The sequence below is a fragment of the Aquarana catesbeiana genome, unplaced genomic scaffold, assembly GCF_042186555.1.
Source record: "Aquarana catesbeiana isolate 2022-GZ unplaced genomic scaffold, ASM4218655v1 unanchor228, whole genome shotgun sequence".
NCBI lineage: Eukaryota > Metazoa > Chordata > Amphibia > Anura > Ranidae > Aquarana > Aquarana catesbeiana.
In genome coordinates, this window is record NW_027362655.1 from 1,105,305 (window position 1) to 1,123,322 (window position 18,018).

At 44.5% G+C, this 18,018-nt stretch overlaps 2 protein-coding genes across 2 annotated transcripts in view; one reads left to right on the forward strand and one right to left on the reverse strand.

Annotated features, from left to right (window-relative positions):
- Positions 1-18,018, reverse strand: part of LOC141121724 (uncharacterized) — a 197,573-nt gene that overhangs the window by 140,813 nt on the left and 38,742 nt on the right.
- Positions 591-11,789, forward strand: LOC141121658 (uncharacterized). Its single transcript, XM_073611336.1, has 9 exons — positions 591-669; positions 5,395-5,522; positions 5,609-5,732; positions 5,849-5,946; positions 6,035-6,262; positions 6,334-6,525; positions 6,694-6,900; positions 7,019-7,151; positions 10,543-11,789. Exons 3-9 carry the CDS (start codon positions 5,648-5,650, stop codon positions 11,550-11,552), a joined length of 1,953 nt encoding a protein of 650 aa, XP_073467437.1. The 5' UTR covers positions 591-669; positions 5,395-5,522; positions 5,609-5,647; the 3' UTR covers positions 11,553-11,789.

An 18,018-nucleotide genomic window follows, 5' to 3' on the forward strand; every position in this document is an offset into this window, starting at 1 on the left:
CCATCAAAGCTGCCACTGTGCCCATCAAACACAGCCACTGTGCCCATCAAACACAGCCACTGTGCCCATCAAAGCTGCCACTGTGCCCATCAAACACAGCCACTGTGCCCATCAAAGCTGCCACTGTGCCCATCAAAGCTGCCACTGTGCCCAAACACAGCCACTGTGCCCATCAAACACAGCCACTGTGCCCATCAAAGCTGCCACTGTGCCCATCAAACACAGCCACTGTGCCCATCAAAGCTGCCACTGTGCCCATCAAACGCTGCCACTGTGCCCATCAAAAGCTATATTGTCCAAACAATGTGTTAATGTTTAAACACTGATTTTGTTGGAAGTACCAATAAATATAGCCTTATTGATAATTTGCATTTTTATTCTCGTGCGTGATTGTGTACACAGGGCCCCAGTGCAGTGTATTGCCCAGGGGCCTATAATGCTCTTAAGATGGCCCTGTCTATAAGGATATACAGTACATACACACACAGCACAAGGCCGTGTTCACACTACAAGATGTTCCTCAGGGCTGCAGTTCCTCTGATCTCCACAAGGTGGTGATCTCACTTCTACCCAGATAGGAAGTCTCTATGGAAGACAGGAAGTGATGTCATGTACACACAGGACATTCCATAGGAAGTATAGACATTGTTGAAAGATGCAGCAGAGGAGGTAATAAGATCTTATTTTCTATTTACACCCAGTAACCCCCCGTCATGTCCGTCCTCTTCCTCCATAGTCACTGTGATGTCTTTTATCTCCAGCAGATGATGATACACACCTATATAGTGTGGATATATGTAGATTAACCCCTTCAGGGGGATCAGTTGATAATTAATATATCTTGCTTCCAGAGCTGGCCATACATGGTTCAGTTTTATCGTTCAGCCAGCGGGATGAGAGGAAAAAACTGAAGTGATTCCCCCATCCACACATTGGAGGGGGATGGGGGAATCCTCAAAACTAGAATATTGGGACAAAGGGATGTCACCAGAAAGATAAAAAAAGGAGGGTCAACTACAGTCTATTTGCAAATGAATATAAGACTTTATTGATGAAACATATTTCACAGGCGTTAAGTTCACCAGAGGCGGTGTGGAAAAAGCCCCCTCTAGTGGACCACGCTCTCACGATATACCAGTTTATTAATTAAAAATACAACTGCGACACATTTGACACGAATGTCATTAAAAACACTGAGCTCAAATAGCCCCCCATACACTCCGTATCCAAAATCCCGCCCCCCAGATAGGGAATGAACAATAGGCACATAAAAGCTGAAAAAAGGTCACCTGTTCTCATCCAGTAGAATTAAATAGCCATTTATTGTTGGCAACCGTGTCCACAAGGGCCATTAATCAATTGCCATCAAACATAGCAGCCATCCAGTGGAGAGAACGTGGGTAATGAATTATTGTGTGTTGGCTCCTAATCCTTATGCTGGCCATACACTATACGAAAAATCGGCCGAAAAATCGTTCGTATAGACACTTCGTTCGTTTTTCGGCAAGTTAATGGGCACAAATCGATAATCGTTTGTGACGTTTTTGTGGGAAAAAAAACGAACGGGAAGTTTGGAAAATTTCTGCCGAACGTACGATAAATTGCAAGGTTAATGTGTTTCCCATCCGAACTGTCTGCACTAGGTATATGTAAAAAAAAAACGAACAAAAAATTATTTATTCATGTCCACTGAACAATTTATCGGTCATTATATGATGGCACGATCGTTTGCGGTCACGGTCGAACGTTCGTTTTTCGAAAATGGGTTCGGACGATTTTCTGTATAGTGTATGGCCAGCATAACTCCTAGGATAAGTAAGCCCTGCAATTGGACCTGTTATTGCAGACCATCTTGTAGCTTAAGCTCAGCATTGCAAAATAACATCACCCTGCTATGCTGTATACTGTGGTGGGCTGGACGTGCTGACGTCATCGCGCTTGACCTTCTGAGCCAACGGGCGTTCGCATGCCGGCCTGTCTACATGCTGTTTTTTATCCCTTCGTTTGTAAGTGCAATATATTTTTATCTTTTACAATAAATATTCTTAGTATTACACTGGGAAGTTCCATTTTCTCTATTTCTGGGTAACATCTGGTATACAACTGAGTCCTGGCTGGTTTGATGCCCTCCGACTTCTATATCCTGGACTAGGGCTGCAACTAACGATTATTTTCATAATCGATTAGTTGGCCGATTATTGTTTTGATTAATCGGTTAATAACCTTAAAAAGGAGTGTGGTGTATAATTTAGTTAATATGTAAAGTTTAAAAAAAAGGCAATTTATTCCTAAATATCTTTATATGCAGGGGTAAATATAAATAACCAACTATATGGTTAGGGAGTAAAATCTTTAATCCTCTCTGAGAATAACAGACAGAAGAGATATACTATTAGAGGCTGAATCTGGTAAATATCATCAGACTCAGATACATTTTTTTTATTTAAAGAAAAAAAAAAAATTATAGACTGTTTTGCAGATTTTTAAACAGAACTGTAATATTACATGCTTTTCTGCAGCTTCTCCATTGAAGTATATTGAACCAAAAAAAGCACCGTTTTGCATTAAAAAAGGTCCTTGACCCTTTCCAAATACACAGCAGCTGAAAAAAGCATACATGTGAACGTTAAATGAACTGTAGTGCATTTCTGTAAAAAGCACCAAAAAACACACATAGGTGGGAACCAGGCCTAAGACATTTAGTAACATAATAGAGTTAAAAAATAAAAAAAAATAGCCTTTAGTTTTTTTTACTGTGCAACAGTGAAAGTAATATTTACAGTAGCGATTATTTGCTCTTTTTGTACTATATAGGGCTAATTTTAGCTTCTTTAACCCCATTATGTTACTGGCTGATTAATCGATTACTATTTTCATAACCGATTAATTTCATAATCGATTAGTTGTTGATTAATCGATTAGTTGTTTCGGCCCTATCCCGGACCCCTAGGACAAGACCCTGGCTGGGTGTTTAGCCGCCAGCTGTCCTTTGCTTGCCTTCTGGTAAGCGCGCACTTCTCACGGTGATCAGCACTTAAGGATGATGGAAGATTGCACATTTAGACCACATCACCATAGTGGATGATTCAAAATTTGTTGCACATTTTTATCACATCGTTTTAGTGGATGTTTTGGACTTTGTTTTTCATTAATTTCATATTCACCTTTAAATCAATATCACATTATTTAAGATCTTCGTATATTTAAGTATTGTCTTTTTTTTTGGATTATTTTCACATTTATTTATTTTCACCTTGTTTAGCATTGGTTCATTACTAGTGGTCTCACTGTTTAGCGCAGCTATTTTTTTCACATTTGATGATATATGTATGTATTCCATATATTAGTTGCTGCTCCACATTTATTATTTTTACTTTTAGGTTTATTTTGTTAGGAGCGCAGTATTTTCGCTTTTTTTTATCTATGCTATATACTATACAGAGTCTCATAGACAGCAGGCCATGTAGGGGTTAATGGTTCCCATTCCTTCATTCGTCTGAAACAAAAACAGGTTTAGCGTTCTAAGCTATGACTAAGCACTCTGTGTAGTGCGAAACGCGTAAGCTTTGTTCCACTCTGTTGTGACCTGTATTTTGGATGACACTTTATTGAATAAAGGCAAATATTTTTGGAGTGCGGCTGTCCAGGATTTCTTTGATGTCTAATTAGAGTTCAAAGCACCGACAGACTGGAAAACGGTAGGCAGTATTCACATATAGATGAGAATGGATTCAAAGTTATACAGTTAACTAACAATATTCCTCCGCATGATTCCATTCATTTAATATAGCAAGCGGGATGTAGCACCTGAGAGTTTTTTTTGGAACAATCAATACAGTGTTCAAAGCAGTCCTTATAGTATCGCTAGTAATGTATACAGAGTTCACCCTGAATGGGTGCTTACCCCTCCTTTTGCCATTACATGTATGGCGGTGATATAGGCATCTTGCTTTATTTTGACCGTTTGCCTGGAATTTTCTGTATTGCTGTGCTTGTCTTTGCTCATACAAATGCTGTTTGTATTGTCTGCTCACAACGGGATTTGTTTCCCTCATGTCTGTGGTGTGAGAAGGAGTTCACAGTTAGTTTGCAGGGAAGTTTTCTCAGGGTATTTCCGGTTTAGTGGCTGGAACCCTTGCCTACAATGGCCGAGTTGGTTCAAACAGGATGTAGAGATAAAGTACCATTGTGTCCCCAGTTGTTTGGAACGCAAGGAGTCACCTCACATTTCTGGGAGAGGGACTGGAGAGGAGGACGGAGGTGTGCTGGCGTCAGCTACGTCAGTAGGGGGATGGGGGAATCCCCATCCCCCTACTGACGCTGATCTCCTGCACTATTGTATTCTGACAATGGGGGGCGCTCCTTCGCTCTCAGAATACACAGCTCGGTGATGAAGCTATTGGCTGCAGCCGCTGATCGAGTGACTTTTATCTGGCAGTGACCACACATGGATGGAAATGTGACCGATCCCTGCTGAACCAGCTGAATTTCCATGTCTCTATGGTCACCATAAGTGACTTCCTCCCCTCCCCCTCATCTCCTTCATTATGTAAGTCATGCTGAGATAATCTCCCATTGGCTGAGCAATATTCTCATTTGTCTCTGAGCTCCTTCTTGCTATTCCTCGTCCTGCCTGTTGTTTCCTTGGATTGATTTTCTGTGTAGTGACCCCGGCTTCATCTCTTGGATGCGCTCGTCTGTTGCTTGTCCTGACCTTTATCCTGATTCCTGGATCTCCTCCTCATCTCTCCTCCATATCCTCTTACACAGCTTTTCTCCACACCTGCAGTGATCCTGGGGGGTGGAAACTTGGCACCAGCACTCAGCAAAATCCATCCCCACCATTAGGAGCTCTGGAGAAAATTGTCTGCTATTTACACTCCGTTCCTCCGCACGTCACCTGATCACATGAGAGCTTACTTTCACAGATTCCTGACAGATTTCTGTATGGTAAAGGTCAAAATTTACTCTTCAGTTTAGGAGAGGAAGGACACACCCAGGAACAATGATTTGGTTTGCACGGTAGCCTCATATAGAGGGCCCCTCAAATCTCCCCATCCAAATGTCCCTCCATCCAGAGTCTATATGTCCTATGACATCACACTGACCTCATAGCTCCTCCTCCCAATGTCCCTCTATCTGCTTTTTTTTTCTGATGCTCTTAGGATGTGGGCGGACCCTTGGTATCCTCACTTACAAAGTGGGACTGTTGGTCCTACGTTGTATGTAATGACGTCAGAATACCTGCAACAAGCATTTAACCTGCAAAGTGTGGGGGTCCTGTGGGAGAAAATAATACCTCACCCTGAAGTGGGGCTTTAAAAAAATGGAAAACTAAATGGTGAGGTGAGGAGGATTCTGGGAATATCATTTCAGTTTACTATTTGTGTTCAGATCTAGAGTTTTCCTCCTGTGAAGTCCGGAGATCATATGACCATCACATTGTCTCCACCTCCCTCCCTGATAGAATAGAGAAATACAAAGAAGATTCTAGAAGTCACCAGAGAGATCACAGAGGAGAGGTGAGCGGTGCTGGGAATTCTGGGACATTATCCAGTAACAGACAAGGGATGTGTCTGGATGGTGACTGTATCATTGTGTGTGTCAGGTTCCTATAAGGTGTCAGGATGTCACTGTCTATTTCTCCATGGAGGAGTGGGAGTATTTAGAAGGACACAAGGATCTCTACAAGGACGTCATGATGGACAATCAGCCACCCCTCACATCACCGGGTAAGAGGAGACTTTATTGTAAAGGAGAGAGCAGTACGGAGGGTCCACCTAGATCCCCCATCATCTGATAAACACATAGAAACAATGTATTCAGTCAGTGTGTGTGTTTCCTACAGATGGATCCAGTAATGGGAACCCACCAGAGAGATGTCCCCGTCCTCTGTTTTCCCAGGATTCCACACAGGAAGGTCACACCATCCCTCACCATCATCAGGTAGATGAGGAACATCACTGATAGTATCATTAGGATCTGTACATTATCTGCATTGTTACAAGTCAAGTCATTTTTATTCTATATTCAGAGTGGAAACCTGAGAGATTTTAAAGTTGAGGTTAAAGAAGAGATAAAAGAGGAGGATGATGAGGATGGGGTGATGGAGGAGTCAGAGTTTCCAAAAGAACACAAAGATCTGTACCAGGACACCATGGTGGAGTCATCCAGCTACAGAAACCTACCAGAGAGATGTCCCCGTCCTCTGTATTCCTGGGATTCCACACAGGAAGGTCACACCATCCCTCACCATCATCAGGTAGATGCATAATAATCATGGCAGTTGTTATTTATACACAAGTATACAATGCTGTTTTATTAAATATTCAGAGTGGAAGCCTTGGAGATAATATTGATGTTAAAGAAGAGGAGGATGAGGAGTATGGATTGATGGAGTTTTCAGAAGGACACAAGGATATGATGGAGTCACCTAAAACCAGGAACCTGCCAGAGAGATGTCCCCATCCTCTGTATTCCCGGTATTCCACACAGGAAGATCACACCATCCCTCACCATCATCAGGTAGATGAGGAACAATCACTGATAGTATCATTAGGATCTGTACATTATCTGCATTGTTACAATGATATAATTTGGATATATTCAGAGTGGAAACCTGAGTAAATCATAATTGCTAATAATTATTACAAAAGCATGTTTGTTACAATGCATTTTTTTTATATCTTTCAGAGTGGAAACATCTGTGATTATAATATTGTTATTAAAGAAGAGTATAAAGAGGAGGATGAGGAGTATGGAGTGATGGAGGAGTTTTCAGAAGGACACAAGGATATAATGGAGACACCTAATACCAGGAACCCACCAGAGAGATGTCCCCATCCTTTGTATTCCCGGGATTCCACACAGGAAGATCACACCATTCCTCACTGTTACAAGGTTGGTGGGAAGGAGCTTATAAAACACAGACTCATGGAGACAATGTGTGGATTTTTTATGTGATATCACAATAAAACTTATATTTTACAGATCATATTCTCTCATTTTCTTAATTTAGAGTGGAGATTCAATCACTATAAAAGATGATGTTAAAGCAGAAGAAGAAGAGAGGGATGATCAGCAGTCTATGGAGGAGGATGGAATAACGGGGACATTTATAGAGGAGGACACTCCTACAGAGATCAGCACAGGTGGGTCATTAACACTAAATACATTCCTCCACCCATACTGCTCACTGATTGGTCCAGAGTAGGGCAAGGACTGGGTGATATCAGCCTGTAATACCCTGGTCACCTTCCTGAGCTGTGTTCCCCGTCCTGTATTCCTGTATTTCTTTCGGATAATCTTCCTTCTTTATGCTGTAGACACAATTTATGTATCTAGACTGGATTTATGGAGATTCTGGAATTCAGCTGGCAACAAAATGTTGATTTCATCATAGTTGTTGCTGGACCTAGGCACCTGGGGCATGTGCTTTGGGTCTTCTGCCCCATACCCAGGTCTAGTAAGATCTCTGACAGAACAATTCTCCCAGGGTTACTTGCTCTGTTATTTGCTGGCTGTGCCAGGGGGAGGGATATGTCTGTATAGTCTCAGACCCAAGTCACTGAGTGCAGTCTTAGGAGATGGGAGGCAGAGGTGTGGGAGCTCTGCAACTTGTCTCATGTAAACATTAAAGCTTCCACTGATTGCTGACTACCAATATTATGAGTCCTGACCATTACACTGTATACTCTGTGTCAGGGCTCAGAATCTCAAGTACTGATTACGGGTTACTCGCCATCAGTTGCCCCGCCCTTAACTCCGTCTTTAAACACATCCTCATAAATTATCCCATGAAATGACACTGTGAAATGTTTTTTGCAGAAGTTACAAAAATAAATATTAACAACAATTTTATCGGTGCCCATCAATGCAGCCTATCAGTGCAGCCTCTCCAGTGCCCATCAATGCAGCCTCACAGTTCCCATCAGTGCAGCATCATCAGTGCAGTCTCACCAGTACCCATCAATGGCAATCAATGCAGCCTCATCAGTGTCCATCAGCACAGCCTCACCTGTGCCCATCAATGCAGCCTCACCTGGGCCCATCAATGCAGCCTCACCAGTGCCCAACAATGCAGCCCCGCCTGTGCCCATCAATGCAACCCCGCCTATGCCCATCAATGCAACCCCGCCTGTGCCCATCAATGCAGCCTCGCCTGTGCCCATCAATGCAGCCTCGCCTGGGCCCATCAATGCAGCCTCGCCTGGGCCCATCAATGCAGCCTCGCCTGGGCCCATCAATGCAGCCTCGCCTGGGCCCATCAATGCAGCCTCGCCTGGGCCCATCAATGCAGCCTCGCCTGGGCCCATCAGTGCAGCCCCACCAGTGCCCATCAATGCAGCCTCGCCTGTGCTCATCAATGCAGCCTTGCCTGTGCTCATCAATGCAGCCTCGCCTGTGCCCATCAATGCAGCCTCGCCTGTGCCCATCAATGCAGCCTCGCCTGTGTCCATCAATGCAGCCTCGCCTGTGCCCATCAATGCAGCCTCGCCTGTGCCCATCAATGCAACCTCACCTGTGCCCATCAATGCAGCCTCGCCAGTGCCCAACAATGCAGCCTCGCCAGTGCCCAACAATGCAGCCTCATCAATGTCCATCAATGCAGCCTCATCTGTGCCCATCAGCATAGCCTGATCAGTGCAGGGGATCAGGAAGAGTGGAGCCAGTTGGATCATCACACAGAGCGGGGATTGCGAGCAGCCGGCAATTCAAATCAAAGCTGTCACAGCAAGCGATCTCCGCTCTGTGTGATGATCCGGATGGGTCTCTTCTTCCTCCCCTCTCTCTTTCCCTGGCCTATCACTGGGAGAACGGCTCTCATCCCAGTGGTGCTCGCCCCCCCCCCCCTGAGTCAGCCCCACACTCTCCCTTAAAGGGGTTGTAAAGGTTCAGTTTTTTTATTTTTTTAAAAACAAACATGTCATACTTACCTCTGCTGTGCAGTTGGTTATGCACAGAGTGGCCCTGATCCTCCTCTTCTGGGGTCCCTCAGTGGTGCTCGTGGCTCCTCCTCTTCTCGAGCATCCCGTCGGAGAAGCGCTCTCCTTCAGGACACCCGTGCGAGTGTGCTCCCGATTCCTGCTGCTGCGTCTGTTGACACAAACAGCAGGACTCGGCTCCGCCCCCCCCGACACCTGTGTTATTGGATTTGATTGACAGCAGCGGGAGCCAATGGCTGAGCTGCTATCAATCTATCCAATCAGGACACAAGACACCGGCCGGAGCTGGTGTGCTCACACCCATCATGGGAAACACAGGGCTCAGGTCAGTATAAAGGGGCACTGGGGAGCTGCTGAGTGACAGAAGGTTTTTCACCTTAATGCATAGAATGCATTAGGGTGAAAAACCGTGAGGGTTTAAAACCCCTTTAATCTTTTTCTACTTGCTAAATGAGAGCAGGTGAGTGGAAATTTTATTCTATATTCAGAGTGGTCCAGATCCCAGCCCCCACCTTATGTGAACGAGTATGGGGTAAATGGCACCCCTACCAATTCACCAAAAAAGTGTAAAAATAAATAAAAACATGAGGCAGTTTTTAACAATTTATTGTCGAATCTCCTGATATAGATCCATCGTCAATCACGTCACTGGACCCGAAAAAGAAAATAAAAAGATCCGTCTCCAACTAAGGCAAACCGCCAAATGCCTGGCTTGTCGTTTGACATTTCTTATATAGGTAAGGGTGGGGCCACATGACAATTTTATCTGGTGGCACCGCCCCCTTGTGACATCACCGACCTAGCATGCACATGTTGAGGGCATGTGGGCTGGTATGATTCAGGAGGGGGGAGCGCTCATTCGTTCTTGACCTGCCAGGTTATATACTTGGCTAAGGGTCTGGTATAAGTTTTGGGGGGAACCCACGCCATCTTTTTTCACCAGCAATTTTTTTTCTATTCAGCTGTCAGTGGGGAAGCCCTAGGACAGCTGATGACTCATTGGTTGTTAAGGATGCAGTGGCTGGCATCCTGGCCCCGCTTCTTAACAACCAGCTATTTACTGCACCCTGATTGGGTAAAGCTTTGCCCAATCAGGGCTTATAATGCACTGTACAGAACGCAGTGCATTGCAGGGCATTGGGCAGAACAAACACTCGCCAAATGCCCTGCAAATTTGGGTGTTCGCCGAACAGAACTGTTCACCCATCTCTATCCCCCCCCCATCCTCACTATGATCTCTGGTGGGGCTCAGCCCCACTGTTATTCATGACTAAATCATGGACTAAATAAGGAAGTGCGGTACTTTTTGTGTTGGGAAGATGGCAATGAGTGATAGAGGGGGTGGGGACACTCGTCCTATAATCCCCTCATCACTGTCACTCCTATAAAAGACAGTTCTCATTGTTTCCTCACTCTCTGATTAAGGCCCATGAATAAAGAAATGAACTGGTAGGAGATCAGAGGACCCATTTACTAGTTACCTTGAGGGGGGAATTGTAAGATCCTCAGAGACAAAGCTGCCTGATGTGGGCGGAGTCCTGGTTTAGGGGAACCAATCTACTCATGTCTACTAATAATCTTTTTATTTCTATTTTAGTAGATGGACGGGAGATGAGGAAAACCTCAGAGGATTGTCTCACTTTGTCTCCAGACTGTAAAGTAGAAGATGAGGACATCACACAGTATAGTCCAGGAGAAAACCCGACTACCTCAAATGTCCATCCGGCACCACACAGTGTAGATGGACCATCGTATTCCACTTATCCTGAGGAACCTCAGACTGTGAGGGACGGTGCTGTCCTTCCAACAGATAAGAGGTTTTCCTGTCCTGAGTGCGGGAAATGTTTCAACTTTAAATCTGGTCTTAATGTGCATAAAAGATCTCACACAGGGGAGAAGCCGTATTCCTGTCCTGAGTGCGGAAAATGCTTTTCAAATATTTCACATTTTTACAGACATGAGAAATCTCACACTGGGGAGAAGTCACTTTCCTGTCCTGAGTGCGGGAAATGTTTTTCACAGATGTACAATCTTTACACACATCAGAGATCTCATAGCGGGGAGAAGCCATATTCCTGTCCTGAGTGTGGAAAATGTTTTTCACGAAAGTCCAGTCTTTACACACATCAGAGATTGCACACGGGGGAGAAGCCACTTTCCTGTTCTGAGTGCGGGAAATGTTTTTTAGATAAATCCAATCTTATTATACATCAGAGATCTCACACGGGACAGAAGCCATATTCCTGTCCTGAGTGTGGGAAATGTTTTTCACGTAATTCCAGTCTTTACACACATCAGAGATCTCATATGAGGGATAAGCCATATTCCTGTCCGGAGTGTGGAAAAGATTTTTCACGGAAGTCTGATCTTTACACTCATCAGAGATCTCACACGGGGGAGAAGCCGTATTCCTGTCCTGAGTGTGGAAAATGTTTTTCAGATAAGTCCAATCTTTACAGACATAAGAGATCTCACATGGGGGAGAAGCCATATTCCTGTCCTGTGTGCGAGAAATGTTTTTCAGATAGGTCCAATCTTTCCAGACATCAGAGATCTCACACAGGGGAGATGCCACGTTCTTGTCCTGAGGGACTTGTTCCTCACTGAAGTCCTGTCTTCCTGTACATCAGGGACCCCACACAACCCTCGAGGTGTATTAGTGCCTTGAGTGGGAGAATGTCTTCTATATGAATGTTGCTGGACATCACAGCTCTCATGTGGGGAAGAAGCACACGCTGATATACACCTCAGATATACTCCATGGCTGATCTTCATCATGTAAGAAACAGTTCATAAGGAGATCAGAGATCACCAAAGACATGAATGAAGTGTCGTACCGTGTTGGCCATTGATAGCAGTATAAAAATAAAAATGGAGTCATTACTTTTCATTGGCTGAGTAAATTTTTTGGTGTAGGCTTTCACATATGCTTAAAGATCTTTTTTTTTTTTTTTAAAAGATTTTTTGGACAAATGTGAGAAGCTATCATCCAGCCTTGACAAATGTTGGTTGAATTTTACTACATACAGTGATTTTCTATTATCTTTGGCTCCATCTAGTGACCATAAGGTAACATTGCACTATTCTTCCTAATTTCAGGAAAAATGCCACATTACAGTCACTAGGTGAAGCTGACTTTCATAGGAAATCACTGTGAATATGACAAGAATTTGTTGTGGCTGGATGAATGCTTGTCACTTTCTTTCAACAAGTTTTCTTCATAAATGGACCCCTTCATCAGGCATGGTTCCTACGAATAACAGTGAGATAATACTTATACAGTTACTTCATCAGGCATGGTTCCTACAAATAACTGAGAGATCGTACTTATATAATTACATCATAAGGCATGGTTCCTACAAATAACAGAAATCGTACTCATACAATGACTTCATCAGGCATGGCTCCCACAAATAACTGAGAGATCGTACTCATACAATTACTTGATCAGGCATGGGTCCTATAAATAACTGAGAGATCGTACTCATATGGGTTCTTCATCAGGCATGGTTCTTACCAATAACTTAGTAATCTTACTCATACAATGACTTCATCAGGCATGGTTCTTACCAATAACTTAGTAATCTTACTCATACAATGACTTCATCAGGCATGGTTCTTACCAATAACTTAGTAATCTTACTCATACAATGACTTCATCAGGCATGATTCCTACAAATAACTAAGAGATCGTACTCATACAATTACTTCATCAGACATGGTTCCTACAAATAACAGAGATCGCACTCATACAATTACTTCATCAGACATGGTTCCTACAAATAACTGAGAGACCTAACTGCCTTTGGACTGCCCACCCGCAATGTACATCGAACAGGCAGCCCATGCACGCACAGCGATGTACCTGTACATTGCTGGACTCTTCAGGGATTCAGGACACGTGCATACACATCCCAGTGCCAACCCCCTGCTGTGATTAGACACAGCAGGTCATCTGTGTCCAATCACAGCCCAGAGTTCTGTCAACAAATCAGGGCCCTGCACAGAGGGAATGATATTTTTGTTCCTTCTCCCTGCAAAGCATGGAAAAGGAACACATTGATTTGTAGTAATAATCAGCACACATTACACACATTAACCACTTCCGGACCGCCCTCCGTTGTTTTATGTCACTACTTTGAAGAGGAATATCGTTGTTCTGGCAGAAGCTAGCCACCATAACCCCAGTATCCTCTTCAGCGGGCGGTCCGCTTCAAGATAAAAGTGGTCTCTGCGGCTGATTCGCTGCAAGATCACTGTTATATCGGCGGCGGGAGAGGGCGCCCTCCCGCCGCACTCCAGTGCCCTCCACTGGCAGCGAGGTCGCCTATGGAAATTTTTAAGGGTAAAAGTTTGTCGCCATTCCACGAGCGGGCGCAATGTTGTCTTATTTTTTTAATTAAAAAAAGTGAATTTTTCCAAAAAAAGTGCGCTTGTAAGACCGCTGCGCAAATAGTGTGACAGAAAGTATTGCAACGACAGCCATTATATTCTCTAGGGTGTTAGGGAAAAAAATATAATGTTTGGGGGTTCTAAGTAATTTTCTAGCAAAAAAACTTTTTTAACTTGTAAACACCAAATCTCAGAAAGAGGCTTGGTCCTTAAGTGGTGAAAGAATAACTAAAGGCAAAAACTTTTTTTTTGTTTTATAAAAAGGGAGAGGGATTAGAGCCCCTGTCAGTTTTTATTGTGGTCTGTGCCTCCATTAGGGAGATTCCCCCTCTCTATTTGTCCGGTTTACCATTATCATTGAATTTAATAAAAATTCCTAAATTTTGGCTTGCCCCCCAGAAAAGTAATAGAGGGTAAACTCTTCAATGGGGACACTAGTTCTGGTGACCTGGGGGTCCCCAATGAATTCCCTTCATTTGCAGGGATTTCCTCTCACTTCCTGTTTGGCTATGGGACAGGAAGTGAAGGGAAATCTCCACAATGGGACACAGATGGCGAAAAAAAATTCTGACAGGGGTTATAACCCTCCTTTGCTCTATCCAAAATGAAAAAAGGGTTTTGCCTATAGTTCTACTTTAACATTTGCTACGCACACAGTTAACCCCTTCATCACCCCTAGATGTTAACCCCTTCCCAGCCAGTGTCATTAGTACAGTGACAGTGTATAGTAATATCACTGATCATAGGTTTGCACCCCAATACCATTTTTTATTGGTGAGTACAAGTACTGATACTTTTGTTCACGTACTTGCCGATACAGAGTACACTATTTTTGCGTCAATACAAAAAAAAATTGGTGCAAATCATATGCAATTTTCTCCACTGCTCCTGTGAGTGTATATAGAAAGGGAAAAGCGCCATCTAGTGGGCAATTTGAAAAATGTTAGAACTCACAGGATATATCTGGCCACATGAAAAATAATCTACATAGATTTCCCGGTCCGCCGATGATAGCAAATCAGAGCTGCTGGAGGTGATCACAGGGCTGGAGGAGAAGTTCCGGGACCCCGCGGGTATAGGGCGGAAGTGATGTCAGCTTGGGGGTGGACCGCCTCTACATCTCCTTCAGCTATGTGAGCACCTCCAGTGGCCCTGATTTGCTATCATTGGCAGACCGGGACACCTATGTAGATTATTTTGCATGTGGCCAGATTTGTACTGTGAGTTCTAACATTTTTTTAAATTGCCCACTAGATGGCACTTTTCTCATTCTATACACACACACAAACAGGAGCGGTGGGGGAAATCACTTGTGATTCGGTGAAGAATCGGACTGCATTCCTGTTCAAATCGCATGCGATTCTTTGCAGTGTGATTTGCGCTTATTCATTTTGTATTGATGCAAATCGCACTGCAAAGTATCTGTTTCGGTATTAGGAGCATTTGCGCCAGTACCGATGCTCGTGTAAATGCTTGGTATCAACATCAGTGCATCCCTAACTGATCACAGTATTAGTGTCACTGGTAGTGTCAGTTAGTGTACCCCCCCAGTCAGCGTCAGATTGCCCGCCGATCTATCACAGTGCCCTGATAAGTCACTGATCACCACCATTACTAATATAAAATATAAATAAATACAAATTCCAGTATATATCCCATAGTTTGTAGACTCTATAACATTTCACATTTACCAATCAATATACACTTATCAGGTTTCTTTTACCAAAGACATGTAGCGGAATGCATTTTGGCCAAAATTGATGAAGAAATAAAATTTCAAGGGGGGGTGTTTAAAATGTTTGGTCTTTTTTCATTTACATATATGTAATGCTACTCCCATAGGAGCTGCTGGTATTTTGCCCGGGTCTTCTCAAGTTTCAGCCCTGCAGACGGTTACACAGTATTTCCCATAGCCAGGCTGTATTGCGTTTGTTAAAATATGATTTTTTATATTAATCAGACATAACATTACATGGGACAATAGTAGTAGTTGGTCAGATTACTGTCAGGTTCAAACAATGCTGTTGCATACAATGGGTACGTAGATACCATTGTTGTATTCAATTGACAGTTTGAATAGGCTATTGTCTCTATAGCTACAGTAAGCAGGTAAGTGGGGCTCTCAAACTGAAAGAATGACTGTTAGTCGGTTGTTATGGAAACAAGTTTGTAACCATTAGCTTTTGTCAACAAACTTGTAAAAATAAAAAAGGCAGTAGAGACTGGGAAAGGGCGCATCATGTTTTAAGATCGGAAGCCACTCATGATACAAGAAGGTGCCTGGTCTCAAGGAGAATCGTTGCCAATGGAGATCACGAACATACAGTAACCAAAGTTAAGTAACTCTTAAGTGTATTTGTACTGTTATAGACCATAGGCTGTTCATTTGCTAGGCATTTTGCTTGTTAAAGATATCTGTCAGTCTTGTATTGTATTCCTAATATTGTAATAGTTTTATGTACAGCATCTTTGTATAGTAAAAGCACATTTACACACTGCAGAAGTCCCTGCTTCCTTGCATATACCACAAAGTAACCTTGCTAGATAGACGCAAGCAAAACACAGGCACACAGTATTTCCCACAGTCAGGCGCACAGATTTCCCACAGCCAGGTGCACAGTATTTCCCACAGTCAGGCGCACAGATTTCCCACAGCCAGGTGCACAGTATTTCCCACAGTCAGGCACACAGTATTTCCCACAGCCAGGCGCACAGTATTTCTCACAGCCAGGCGCACAGAATTTCCCATGGCCAGGTGCACAGTATTTCATGCAGTATTTTCCACAGCCGGGCACACAGTATTTCCCGCAGCCAAGCGCACAGTATTTCCCACAGCCAGGTGCACAGTATTTCCCGCAGCCAGGTGCACAGTATTTCCCGCAGCCAGGTGCACAGTATTTCCCCGCAGCCAGGCACACAGTATTTCCCCACAACCAGAATCTCTCCCTTGGTCCTCAGACAGTAATCAGACAGATGGTGTCTTTGGTTTGTAGAACTGGGATAGGGATTGGGAAAAGCTTTGGGATTCCCAGAACTAAATAACATGAATGAGGACATTATTTTACAGCCATTATCCGGAGTAACACAGAATTCTTCTGTATAGAAAGGTGGCCAAAGATTTTATCACAGGGGATCCTCCAAGGGACAACCCTAACAGGAGGTCTGGGATGGTTCCTCTATGAAGATGGGGCTCACAGGCAACAGTCGCTCTCCTGAGAATTCTCTAAGGCCTTCTCACTGTGATCCAGACAATCTGAAGACCTTCTCTCAGCTTCAGTTTGATTCTGGTATGAGGTCTCCCCTCCGGGTGTTGCCTTGGGTGTTCCTGCAACTTTAGGGGTGATCCTATGGCTCCTCACAGAGTGAGAATCATCCAGGACTTCTTAAGGCTTCTAAACCTTGGAAGGTATGACAGCACTTCCAGGCTGGGTAACTCCAGCCGGTGAAAGACCCGGCTACTCTGCCCTCTGTAGAGGAGGCCTTGGATTAGGAGGGGAGTGCAGAGGAGGCCCTGGATTGGGGTGGAGGGGGTGCAGAGGAAGCCCTGGACTAGGGGGGTGGGGAGTTTGCAGAGGAGGCCCTGGACTTGGAAATGTTGGTTGGTGTGGCAAAGGCCTCTGGATAGGGGGGTACAAGGGAGATACTGAGAGTATCGCCCTTCCACCCCCCATCCAGATTAGGAGGTCCCAGATTAGAAGAGGGGGTGTCTGCAGGTCCTGGACTAGGGCAGCAGGTGTCTGAAGGCCCTGGACTATGAGAGGGGGATCGTGGAGGCCCTCTGACAGGGCCGGCCCAACCATGGGACCCAGTGGGACCATTGTCCCAGGTGGCACTTTAAGAGGGGCGGCAGCTGGCCGGAGCTTGCAGTGAAAAGTTGTCAGGCGTACCCGCCGGCCGCCGCACATCCTAATCACCGTGCTGTCTTTTGATATCTGCCCGCTGGGATGCTGTAAAAGGCTGCACCCAAGGAATGTGTAGCCCACGCTGCCTGTGAAACAGTTTCACATTGAGCAGATGGTGAGGCTTGTAAGAGCCGCTGAGTCTGTGACACTGTCAGGCTAATGTAACTGCATGCGGGGAGAGAGATCAGCTGACACAACTCAGCGGTGATGTTGGGAGTGGGCGGGACCGAACAGCTATCAAACACCAGCCAATGGAATGGGGTCTGGGCGGCTCGCTACATGTATGTGGCTCCACCCCTTTCTTAAACAGCCAATGATTGGCTGGTGTTTGATAGCTGCTCAGTCCTGTGGCTCCGCCCACCCCCGACATCACCGCGGAGTTGTGACAGCTGATCTCTCTCCCTCATTAGCTGACAGTTTCTCACACTGAGGGGCTCTGGCAAGCCTTATGATCTGCTCAATGTGAAACTCCCCCTCTCCTCTGTCAGTGTCCATCAGTGCTGATGCCTATCAGTGCCATTCAGTGCCACCTATCAGTGCTGCCCATCAGTGCTGCCTATTAGTGCACCTATCAATGCCAATAAGTGCGGAGAGGCCACCGGAGGAATCTGCCCTGTGATTAAAAAAATAAAAATCACTGGATGAAGGATACTCAGTCCTCCACTATTATAGGTCCTTCACAGGAATTATTAAAGGGACATGCCAAGGGTAGTTTACAGAGGACGAATTAACCCCAGCAGTGAAGAATGCTTTCAAAGAAATCAAAGTATCTTTACTGA